Below are 13354 nucleotides of genomic sequence, written 5' to 3' on the forward strand. Positions count from 1 at the left end.
TTTTGAACTATAACATCTTGTATGGGTTACTTAAAAACCAAGCATCACTGTAACAAGGCATAAACTGGATTTACTTCCAGTTTACTAATAGCTGTATTAAAAAAATTTTTTTTTAAAGTGGTTAAGTGGATTTTTGTGAAAAGTGTGTGGGCATTCTTTGAAAATGTACGGGAGATGCATATCTGGTTTCTGGGTTGCATATCTGGGTTGGAGCCCACTTTAAATGTAATCGCTGATGGCCATAAACATCGCGAAAATTCCCAAGCTTACCTGACTGTCAAACTGTCGCCTCCAATCTACCTGTCAAATGTCCTGACGGTAAATAAATTGGTTAAACACAAGCATTTTATGGTATTTTAAAGTGACTTTACTTATTTTAATATAATGTGCTTCTAAATGCATCTAAGAGAACTTAGCAAACCTGGGGACAGCAGGCGACAGCGCCCACAATAAGCAACGATACCTGGCGACAAGCCAGCTGTCGCCGAGAAATTTCACTCTGGATGATTTCTCACGATCATGCCCGCGATACCCGGCGAACTGTCGGCGACAGCCTAGTCGCCGGCAGTCGCCTTAAAATCGCCTAAAGTGGGACAGGCCCTTAACATGGTGCACAATGGGAGGCAGAATGTACATGAGAGGTGGAGGACATACTAATATGGTGTGTGAAGCAAGGTCAGAGGAATACAAGGTATAAATATCAATACAAGCCAGATGGCAAAATCATTTGTGCGTAGGAAAGAACTGCAGATGCTGGTTTAAATCGGATAGACACGAAATGCTGGATTAGCGGGACATTACCTCATATTTCACGGGTAGCTTACACCCCAGTGGTATGAACATTGACTTCTCTCACTTCAAGTAGCCCTTGTTTTCCCTCTCTCACCATCCCCTTCCCTTCCCAGTTCTCCCATCAGTGTTACTGTCTCCGACTACATCGTATCCCCGAACCATCCACTCCCCTGACATCAGTCTGAAGAAGGGTCTCGACCCGAAATGTCACCCATTCCTTCTCTCCAGAGATGCTGCCTGTCTAGCTGAGTTACTCCAGCATTTTATGTCTAGCTTGTTTAAGTGTTGGGACGCACAGAATATGTCATTCTGCTTTATGTAATGGCAGAAGGTCAAGATTGATATTTCTGTCTTTCTGGAAGTGCATATCTGGTAGAAGTCACGAATCTGCAAAAGGTCCAATCCCCTTGAGCGGTTTAATGACAGTGGATTCCTTTTATATAAATTTCCAAATTGCAATTGATGCAAATTATCAAGATTAAATCTGAATTTTCCTTATAAACATGTCAGAAAACTAACTCTTAAACATGTGGAAATATTAAAATCCTTGCAACAGCATAACTATGCAAATACTTAAATACACATTCATTTTTGAGTAATTTAACCCATAATCTAAAGAGAAGTAGATCTCTAAAGATCTCCAAAGGTCCCTTCAACAGTCATGTGGCAACCACCAAATTATTCATTCTTTAGTGCTTGCTGATTTAGTATATTGGCCAGGACACTGGAGAGAAAATCCCTGCTCGTGGGATTTTTTAATATCTACCTGAGAGGGCAAACCAAGCTTCTGTTTCAAATGAGACAGTACATCCATGCTGTATCTCCAAACATAAAACTACATTTGCCTAGATTTAAGAACAATCCCACAACTAATTTCAGTCAAAGATTGTCATTGTCAATGGTTTAATGAAGAATAGACACAAAAAGCTGGAGTAACTCAGCATGACAAGCAGCATCTCTGGAAAGAAGAAATAAGGGTCTCGACCCGAAACGTCATCCATTCCTTCTCTCCAGAAATGCTGCCTGTCCCGCTGAGTTACTCCAGCTTTTTGTGCCTATTCTTCATTAAACCTTTGTTCCTTTGACAATGACAATAGTTGGCTGAAATTGGTTGTGGGATTGTTCTTAAGTCTAGGCAAATTTATTTTTAGTTTTGGAGATACAGCATGGAAACAGGTCCTTCAGCCCACTGAGTCCATACCAACCAGCAATCACCCATACTGCATTGCTATCCAACACACTGGGGTTAATTTACAGAAGCCAATTTACCTACAAACCTGCACGTCTTTGTAATGTGGGAGGAAACTGGAGCATCCAGAGGAAACCCGTGCAGTCACAGGGAGAACGTACAAACTCCGTACGGACAGCACCCATTGTCAGAATCCAACCCGGGTCTCTGGCACTGTAAGGCAGCAATTCTACCGCTGCGCCACTATGCCGCAAAATGATAGAAATAAAACTTTCAAGACTGGCCAGCATAAACATTTTTAATGTACAAGTCATAAAAGGCTTATATTTCAGTATTTTTTGACTGCTTATGGTTCAGGTCCCTGTGTTCAATGGGTGGGCTGGGTAAGTTATAATACGGTGATGTCTCATTGAATCTAATCTTAAAAGAAATGCCATTAGCAGCAGGTTTCAAATAAAATAACTTGCTGCTAACCTCAACTCTGAAAGGGACCAGTCTGGGCCAGTTAAAATATGCTGAATGGCATTCGCAAATGTTGTAAACACATGGTGGGTTTCAGAGGCCAATAGTTATTATATGAGAATGGCATTTGATAAATCTAAGTTGTGCAAGGTGTTTGAGAAGTTTACAGCAAGAACACTGAAAGATTGTCCATGATTGACAATCATATGATATCCATAGGGAAAGGCTACGCACATACTCACTGTTTTCACAAAGTGCTCATCTGCTGCCATCGTAACCAGAGGCAAGAAAATTCAAACAGCCCTGTACGATTTTGTTCTGTCTAAATGACAGAAATGTCTTTGATCTTCGCTCTGGCCCTCAGCTCATCGCCCCACATGCTTCAAAATCTCAGCAAAGGCAAGCACGAGAACTGGTCCTTCCCTGAAGTTCTCACCTTTGTTTGGAACGACTGCACACGCCTCTAATGCACTTGATGATACAAAGAATGGAATGACCCTCTCAGAGTTAGAGTAGGTAACTTCACACAAATTATTGCTTATGAACCTAGCACATAATGAACTGAACTTACCAACTATTAATTTGCAGTGACAAATACAATGTTTTCCTTCCCTCACATGAGACACTAAGAGAAAATGCGACCACTATATGTATATTACAAAGCCTGCATTGAAAACATTGACCCTGAGTTGTGTTGGTGTGAGTAAGGAATCAAGATCAACTTTATGAATAAAACAGTTAAAAAGAGATGATAAACTGGAATAATAAGTGTTCAGATTAGACTTGGCAGAGAACAAAGCCACCATTCATTAAGGAGCAATGTGGATTGAAAAGAGTCACAAACAATAAAGATGCTGACAAAATGTTTCAAGCACAAAACATTCTATGGTCTTGAAACTTATGAATGAAACTTGGCAAGCAGTAATAGTATCAGTTAAGTATTAAGCCTGCACATGGCACCAGTCACTGGGGGAATTCATAACATCTTTCAGCAATTGCAGTGATTATGTGAATTTTAGCTAGTTATAAACTATTCTCGCTATAAAGAGGCTTGAAAATGTTAGGCATGAAGTCTATGAGTTTTTAAATGTACCAAGGCATAATTACTGCTTAACAACCTATCTAGAATATTTTTACCTTAAATAGTCATTCTCTCAAATAGCTGTTTAAATATCTGATGCATTTTAATTTTAGTTTATTCTTAAAAGAACAAATATCTCAATCTTGTTCATATTCCAATCTGAATCCTGTTCTGTATAAGACAGATAAATTGTTTGTTATAATCGTTGTTCTCTTTTTCCTGGTTGTTTGAGATGGCTATTGTTGTTTGAGATGACTTGACATGATTAGCTGCCCAGCCTTTTCTATTACTATTACTATCATCCATTACTATTACAATTTTGCATTACTATTCCTGGGCACATACTTAAAATGTCCTCAATGCTTATAACTTCCAAAAGACAATCTATGTTCAACACTTATTTTCCTGCATATTTCCTGTATATTTCCATATTGGTTAGGTCGCATTTGGAGTATTCTGTGTAGTTCTGGTTGCCCCAATACAGGAAAGATCTGGAGGCTTTGGAGATGGTGCAGAGGAGATTTAGCAGAAACCTGCCTGGATTAACTCACCACTTTGCAATTAGCATCTTGAATTGATCATCACCTTCAAACTACTTACTGGTGGATATAGTTGCAAAGGCTGTTAAAGACAACTTCAATAGTGGAAGTTTTGTTGCCTTCCATCACAGTGAGGGGGTGTTTGGAGTCACTGTGATGGATGTTTGTGTTGGGGTCGTGTGTCCTGTGTTCTTTTCTTTTTTGCTGTGTCTTGTGACTGCTGAAATTTCGTTCGGTATTTATACCGAATGACAATAAAGTTCTGTTATACTGTTATATACTGTTATATACTGTTATTTCCAGAACCTCAGGAAATATCAAAATGGGTTTCACTCAATGAATTGTTTTAAGAAATTTAGAAACATAGAATAGTACAGCACAGGAATGGGCCCATCATCCAAATGTTTGTGTTGAATATGATACCTAGCTAAAGTGATCTCATATGCCTGTACATGATCCACATCCCTCTATTCCTTGCACTTCCACATGCGTAATGAAAAGCCTCTTAAATGCCACTATCGTATCTGCCTCCACATCCCTCTATTCCTTGCACTTCCACATGCGTAATGAAAAGCCTCTTAAATGCCACTATCGTATCTGCCTCCACCACCCCCCTTGGCAATGCATTCCAGGCACCCACCATTCTGTGTAAAAACTTGCCCTGTACTTCTCTATTAAACTTTCCCCCTCTTACCCTTGAGCTGTGCCCTCTAGCGTTGGACATTTCCACCCTGGGGTAAAAGGTTCTGACTGTATACCCTATCTATGCCTCTCATAAATCTATGTACCTATCAAGGCTCCTTTCAACCTCCAACATTCTAGAGAAAACAATCCAAGTCCATCCAACATCTCCCTAATAATCCAGGCAGGTTTCTGCTAAATCTCCTCTGCACCATCTCCAAAGCCTCCAGATCTTTCCTGTATTGGGGCAACCAGAACTACACAGAATACTCCAAATGCGACCTAACCAAAATCTTATAGAGTGGCATCATGACTTACTGGCTCATATATTCAATGCCCCTAGCAATGGAGGCAAGCATAGCATATACCTCATTTATCACCCTATCTACTTGTGTTGCCACCTTCAATGAGTTATGAACTTGTGTCCAAGATCCTTCTACTCATCAATGCTGTTAAGGGTCTTGCCATTAACTGTATACTTTTTCCTTACATTCAACTTTTCAAATTGCAAAACCTCACAGTTGCTCGTGTTAAACTCCACCTGCCATTTCTCTGCCCATTTCTGCAGTTTTTCTATATCCCGCTGTGTCTACTACAGCCTTCCTCATTGTCAGCAACTCCTCCAATTTAGGTGTCGTCAGCAAACTTACTCGCTAACCTATCTACATTTACGTCTAGGTTACTCTGGAATTCCTGCCCTGTGGTTCTTTCCACCGTTTTATATATATCACAAATAGCAGAGGTTCCAGTACAGATCCCTGCAAAACTTCACTGGTCACAGACGTCCAGCCAGAATATCTATCATCCATCACAACCCTCTGTCTTCTACGAATAAACCAGTTCCGAATCTACACAACCTAGTCATTGTGTATCCCATACGTTTTAATCTTCTGGATCAACCTACCATAATGGACCTTATCAAAAACCTTACTAAAATCTATGTATACATTATCTGCTGCTCTATTTCATCAGTCTCCTTTGTCACCTCAAAAAATTCAATCAAGACAGTGAGACATATCCTGCCACGTCCAATTGGGGATAAATCCTATCTTGAAGGATTCTCTCCAATAGTTTCCCTACTATTGACAGGAGGCTCACTGGCCTATAGTTCCCTGGATTTTGTCTACTTCTTTTCTTAAACAAAGGAACATTGGCCACTCTCCAGTCCTCTCCTGTTGCTAGGGAAGAATCAAAGATCCTTTCTAGGTTCCAACAATCTCCTCTTATACCTCCCTAAATAATCTGGGATAGATCTCATCAGGCCCTGGGGACTTCCCCACCTTAATGTTCTTCAAGAGTCTCACACCACTTCCTTCTCAATTTCAAATTGTCCGAGCATATTTGTATTTTCCGCACTGATCTCACTGTTCTCCAAGAACTCAGTTAATAAAGATGCAAAGTTAATGAATATACTCATTTAGTACCTCACCTACATCCTCCAACTGCAAGCAGAAATTCCCTTCTTTATCTTTGAGGGGTCCCACTGTCTCCCTCTTGTTTTTAATATACATTGAAAAAGCCTTGGGATATTCCTTAATCTGACTAGCCAATGACCTTTCATGGCCCCTTTTGGTGCTTCTAATCGCCCGTTTGAGTTTTTTCCTACTCGCTTTCTATTAGTTATAAGACCCGCCTGATGCCACCTTCTTAAACCTGACAGACGTTTCCTTTTTCTTCCTGACCAAATTTACAACTTCCTTGGTCATCCACAGTTCCCTTACCTTGTCTTCCTTATCCCTCCTCCTTGCTGGAACAGGCTGACCCTGCACTTTGATCAGCTCGCTTATAAATGACTCCCACATGTCATCTGTGGACTGACTCAATAACAACTGCTCCCAATCTATTCTCCCTTAGCTCCTGCCTCATGATATTGTAATCTGCCTTGGCCGAATTAAGACCTTCCCCCAACATCCAGACCTGTCCTTATTCAAAACAATCTTAAAACCTATGAAGCAGTGATCACTTCTTAAATTACACACACACACACCCACCGTGGTTTCTCCGGGTGGACCTGCTGCTCCTGTAGTCGGCAGGATTCAAACCTGTGCGGGGAAAACCCAATGGATCGCCTTTTTTTAAGGAAATACAACTTGTAATTCTGTATCCGGTCACCTCCCACTAACAGCTATGTGGTAAAGTGACTGGATAATCCACACCGTGGCATTCACTGCCGGGTTGATTTCACCCAGGACATCAGGGAGAACATTTGTGCACGTCAAAATAGCGTATTGGGATCTATTGATCTGAAGAGGCACACATAGCCTTGGTGTAGCATGTTCTACAACAAGGCAGCACATCTTTGATGCAGCTCTTCTTTAGCACCAGAGTGTCAGCCTAGGTTCCTGTATTTAACCCTCTGGAATGAGATTCAAGCACACACACTTCTGGCATTGTACTCCCACTGAGGCATGGCTTACACTAATAATAAAGGATCAATTAAAGGGCAATTCCTTCAGGGCACACAAGTTGCAATCCTCACTATCACTGCTCGTGCAAGATTGCATCGGCCCAATGAAGCAACACTGCAATGTTAGATTAAACAAACCTCTGTTATTTTTGGTCTGTAAATTGGCTGAGACTGGCATCAACCGAGTGAAGTGGTGAGAGAAACTTGTGCCAGAGTTAGTCACAAGTCTGACAATTTCTGTCTACTGCTGGGCAATGTCGAGACCTTCAAAAGTGGTTGGGGCTGCACAAATCCATAATTTACAGTGCATACTGTTGTGATATTGCTGGGACTACTTTGTGTATCCAAGAACTACTTTGTATGGCTGTGTATATAAGTGATGGGTGTGATTAGGCGGTCATTCTGGATGCAGGTGGCCACGGAATAAACAGCCTGGAGTTGAGCTCCAGCAATGTAACCTTTTACACAAGTGTACTTGTGGTCCGTCCAGAGTCACTAAAGGTACAACATGGTGGCAGCGGCTTGGTGTTTCGCCTAGGGAGGGAATGAAGCATGCCCGAGCAGAAAAGGTTAAAAAGAAGAAGAAAAAGAAGAAGAAAAAAAAAAGCCCTGAAGGGAAACAAAACAAAAGAAAAGTTTCCAGCTCGGTACGGGACGTTTGGAGTGCATCCCGACAGGGCCAGTGTGAGTTGGTATAGTTACCTGCTCAGTAGTCAGCACCGAGTTGCCGACGTGACGCTGCAAGCTGCTGAGGGCGGTGCGTGTAGGCCCACGTCGCGCCCCAGCACCTGTGTAGGCCCGAGATTAGAAGCCTGCGACTGCTTCGCGGGGGAGAGACCGGGAGACCCGACACACACGAAGATGTGCGGTGACCAGGGAAGACCGGGAGACCCGACACCCACGGAGGTGTGCGGTGACCGGGGAAGACCGACACCCGCGGAGGTGTGCGGCGACCGTGAGAGCCCCGGAGGAGACCGACACCCACGGAGGTGTGCGGCGACCGGGAGAGCCCCGGGGGAGGCTGACACCCACGGAGGTGTGCGGCGTCCGGGAGAGCCCCGGAGGAGACCGACACCCATGGAGGTGTGCGGCGACCGGAGGGGGTCGGCGACTGGAGGGACCGACCACCCGCGGAGGTGCGGCGGCCGGTAAGGCCGAGGCACTAAATACTTACCCAGGCGCGTCGACTGTAGAGTCGGGACGGCCCTGGGCCCGAGGCAGCGGCAGCGCGTTGGAATTGCGCGGCAGCTGCCGGGAGCACCTGTGGGCGGGGCCAGCGGCAGCGCGTTCGAAAAGTTGAACGGCAGCTGCCGGGGAGCACCTGTGGGCGGGGCCAGTGCGCACTGCAGCGGAGGCGCGATCGCACCGCGATTCCAGCAGTGGGAGCCCAACAGTGCCAGCCCAGCAGTGGGAGCCCAGCAGTGCCAACCCAGCAGTGGGAGCCCAGCAGTGCCAGCCCAGCAGTGGGAGCCCAGCAGTGGGAGCCCAGCAGTGCCAGCCCAGCAGTGGGAGCCCAGCAGTGGGAGGCCAGCAGTGGCAGGCAAATCATGGTGGTGGAGCATCTAGAGCCTACACTACGTTTGATCTACACAGCACGTCTTCTTGAGGGGAAGATATGGAACAAAATGAATATTTTGTGTTTAATGACCTGTGTAGTGATCTGTGTACTGAAAGCTTAATGTATTGTATTTGATGCTTTTGTATAAATGTATATATCTGTGGAGTGACCACACAGAGTGAGTGACCGCACGGAGATGAGTGACCACCCGGAGATGAGTGACCACACGGAGTGAGTGACCACACGGAGTGAGTGACCACCCGGCGATGAGTGAAATTCAGCAGAGGAGTGACCACCATGATGGCGAAAAAAGGTATTGTGTTTAATTGTGTTTAGTTGTTTGCAAAAAGCAATGGTGTTTTGGTTTTGTGTGTTAAATATATTTTAGCCCTCGAATGGTAAAGAAAACAATTTTATATAAGACAAGGGGGATGTTGTAATATTTAAGACAAGAGGGATGTTGTGATATTGCTGGGACTACTTTGTGTATCCAAGAACTACTTTGTATGGCTGTGTATATAAGTGATGGGTGTGATTAGGCGGTCACTCTGGATGCAGGTGGCCACGGAATAAACAGCCTGGAGTTGAGCTCCAGCAATGTAACCTTTTACACAAGTGTACTTGTGGTCCGTCCAGGGTCACTAAAGGTACAACAGGTACCGGACCACGAAGTACAACACATACCACTGCTGAAAAGTCACACTTCTCTCTCCTCTTGCTCTCTCATTGACTTCAATCGTCTGCTTCCCTGTGGCTGGGATGTAGACATTAAACTGCAGGATTAGTCACCAACTGTTTAACCAGGAATTCTGGAATTTGGAACTCTCCAAGTTGTCTGCTCATGTGAGAGTCAAGTATCTTCAAACCTGTCTGTTCTTCAAACTAGCATCAGGATCAAATTTGCATTATTTAAAAAAAATACAGCTTTCTTTCACTGGATTTGATTGCCATGTTGAAACAAAATGAACAGAGGATTGTATGGCTCAGTGGGCACTGTCCTTTGTGATTGAAGTTGTTTTCAATCCACTGGCTCAGATGTTCCCATGAGAAAATTGGTTGCAATGCAGTCTAGGTGCGGATTTCACAATCCATCACATCTTGGCAGTCGAAGGACAATGATGGATATGAAGGGCAGTGAGAATGACAGATATGCTTGTACAAAAGTTGGGATCAACAACATTGATCCCTCTGAGGCACATTAGGCTTGAAGGCTGGTGAACACTGAACCTTGGCGGAGTATCTTAAGGGAGTTGCAATGAAACCATCTCTGGGCGGAGAATGAAGAAAAGCCTTGTGTGGCTGGTCACCCAGACAAATGCAGAAGCTTGTCTCAGAGATCCTCAGCAAAAGAATGAGGAGAACCCATCAGTTCACTGTCGATACAAAAGGTTCTAGCCACCTAACTAAATGTCAACTTGTTAGTCTTACGAGCGAGAAATAGCAATGAAGGTGGGATTAAGACATATTGTGGAAGATGAATAATGAAGCTTTACCACATATATGGACATGTAAAATCATCCACTACTAAATGCAGTGTCCCCTCTCTACGTCTTACCTCTCCTGCTATTGATTCAGAAGGAATCTGTCGCCCTGTTGAGATGCTGCCTGTCTTGCTGAGTTACTCCAGCATTTTTTGTCTATCTTTGAGTTTAAACCAGCATCTGCAGTTCTTTCTTACACACCCTGTTTTACTCCTTTTGTACAACTTTGTTTACCCATTTTGCTTCAAGGTTTTTCCACTTTTTGTTATTTGACAAAATCTATTCCTTTCAGCCTTGAACCATATATTTATTGAGTGTTTGTTGAGATTTAAGACTCGCACCAGAGGAAGGTAAGGGAAAGAAGCCACTTTTAATTCTGAGAACCAGAACCGTGAAAAATAAATAGATTTTTGGATTATCTTCATCTTCTTTTGGGAATGCATTCACTTCATTCGGTAGTCATCGGATCTGGAAAGAAGGAGAAATACAAATCAGAAAGTGAAATTTAATCCAACACCAAAAAGACATCTGTTTTACATTAATGGAGTCATGACAACAGTTTTCAAAAAATCCAAATTGACAGTAATTATAGCACTATATCCTGCATATCAGCTATGTTTATTTTTGTATAGTTTAAAAAGCATATCTTGAACTAACACGCTCATTTTGAGTGCTCTGACACCCGGAGTTAGTTTAGCCCAGGGTCACGTTCAGTTTTCTTGTATGGATACAGTCCAACTTTCCTAGCAAATTTGGAGTGCTACTTTGAATCTTGGACAAGCAAATTCCTGTATATTATGTTTTATTTTGGGGGGGATTTCGGTCCAAGTTCTGGATTTTAGAACCATATACAACTGTCTTAAATACATTCTCAGTCTTTCAAGTGCTCTCTTACCATGAGCCATGAAAAGAAAAGAAAATGAGGCCAAGGCCACTCTGTTTAATCTGATTAAAGGGTTTAATCCTTACAAACCTAGAATAAAGGCCAGCAGAGACACCCAACAAGGGAGCCTCTAACAGCTTCATTGCACAGAGAGTCAGGATACCTTTCCAGATGGAGTGGTTACTTCCAGAATGGCTGATATCCATGAAGATTAGATTCTTTTTAGAAAGTAAAATAATGCACTGGAAGATTAACCAGCAAGGTACCTGGCAAGGGTATGGGCACCATCAAACAAACCTGGGAATCGGAAGTGACCCTTGTCTGTCATCTAAAAAGCTGCCATTTTATTAAGTCCCCTAACCTTGGCCGGCTGTGGGAGGTGTGAAATCCTATCTACATACTTATGAACTATGATGGGATGGGAATGATCAGGTACCCAAAGCCTCATAAATCATTAAGAACGCACACATAAGGCACTGCAGATGAATGAAAGGCATCCCACATCTAATATTCAACCCGTGTCAATTCAAAGAAACCTTTGACCACATGATCACATCATTAATATGTAATGATTGCACTTCCTGTCAAATTCACTGGCTGTTCGGATGAACCTTGCCATTTGTTTTTAATGCACGATCTGAATGATAGACACTTATCAATGTGCTGCAAAACTCAGATAAAGGAAAAGGAAATGAAGCATTTAGATGGTGTACTGGCAATTAGCATAACGATTCAGATTGTGACATCTATTGATAAATTATCACAGTGGGCCAATGCTTCATACACTTCAACACAAAGTTGCAAAAACCTGTATTTTATAGTAATGATAGCAAAACTATCAGCTCCAGGAACTTCTATATATTCTTACACATCTGAAGTTCAAATCAGAAATTAGAAATCCCAAACAAGACTGCTGCAATGTATTCTGACAAATGTTGTGTTTTGCTGCTTGATTTCCAGTTGAGTTTTTGTTTTATAAGCAAATCACATTTAGCAAGCCATACAGCCCTAAAGATGGTATCCAGTAAGTTCCTCTGATATAGATAATTTAAATCAGTCTGAGGAAGGGTCTCGACCCGAAACGTCATCCATTCCTTCTCTCCAGAGATGCTGCTTGACCTGCTGAGTTACTCCAGCATTTTGTGTCTATCTTATTTTAAATCAGAAATGGTTTAAAAATTATAATTTTTAAAACTCTTTAGGAAATATCAATATCTATCTTAATTACACTTGAAGGTTCAAAGATTCACAAAGCACATGTATAATGTTGTAAAAGTTAACTCGAAATTGTGATTTTTCATTCCTGGTTTGCTGCCTGTGAGAACCCTTTAACATGACTGACTCATTCACTCCCTTGATGTTGGAAGCTTGACTCCATCCTAAGGGGGGAAATTCTCACCACGTATCACAGCACGGTTGTGCAAAGCTTTTGTTTGAGGTCATTGGTGAGCTTTCTTGCTTCACCATTGACTTCAAGTTTTGGATTTATATTTAGTTTGCTGCATAATAACCTGTAAACAGTTGGCCACAGAAATAATCCAGTACTTGCAAGGCTTTGAAACTAATTGCACATTTTACTCTTATTTTAGCTACTAAACCTTTAGCTTTTCTTCTGCCTCTGAGGCAGTAGCCTTTATCTCTGGAGGCATTTCATTCTAACCATATAGGAGATGGACGAGATCAGTCTATTCATTGCCTTAATTATCAACACCCCTGAGCAAAATGTCCTTATTTGTAAAATCTCAGATGTTGTTAACCTTTTATAGGTCTCGCCACCTGCACGCTTACTTGCAGGGAATTAGTGCATTGGAATCATTAAAAAATTCTCATCAACAGCTGATGTCCTTTTATTGAACTCCTACCCAAATATTATGATGCATCTTCCACCTGTTGCAGCCTTTTCAATAAATTGTCCTACACCTTTCTGAGACTTTTATAGTACTCTGCAGTCTGCCAAAGCATTTTCTGTTGAGTAGACAGCCAGTTTCTGACTGGCTTTTTATCGTCAAGTTCACTTACAAGAAAAACAGACAAGCATTTATAGGGAACCCTTTCTCGTCTTTTCAAGATGTCCTAATGAAATACACACAGAGAAGCACTTTTCAAGCATATCCACTCTTATAATGCAGTAAACCCATCACAACACAGCAAGTTCTCATAAAAAGAAACGCAGTATTGATTAAATATTAATCAGCAACTTTTTTTTGATATAGGGGCATGTGAACAAACAAATGAGAAGCAGAGCTTCAAGCTTGTCCTACCATTTAATTAGATGATGGCC

General features: G+C 42.3%; 1 protein-coding gene across 2 annotated transcripts in view; it reads right to left on the bottom strand.

Annotated features, from left to right (window-relative positions):
- Positions 1-10509: 10509 nt before the first annotated feature.
- mrpl13 (mitochondrial ribosomal protein L13) overlaps positions 10510-13354 on the bottom strand; it is an 82487-nt gene continuing 79642 nt past the window's right edge. For both annotated transcript variants that reach the window (XM_078398617.1, XM_078398616.1), the window contains exon 7: positions 10510-10658. In XM_078398617.1, coding sequence (XP_078254743.1) covers positions 10634-10658 — 25 coding nt within the window. In that variant the 3' untranslated portion in view covers positions 10510-10633. The remainder of the gene's footprint in view (positions 10659-13354) is intronic.

The sequence above is a fragment of the Rhinoraja longicauda genome, chromosome 4 (assembly GCF_053455715.1).
Source record: "Rhinoraja longicauda isolate Sanriku21f chromosome 4, sRhiLon1.1, whole genome shotgun sequence".
Classification (NCBI taxonomy): Eukaryota; Metazoa; Chordata; class Chondrichthyes; order Rajiformes; family Arhynchobatidae; genus Rhinoraja; species Rhinoraja longicauda.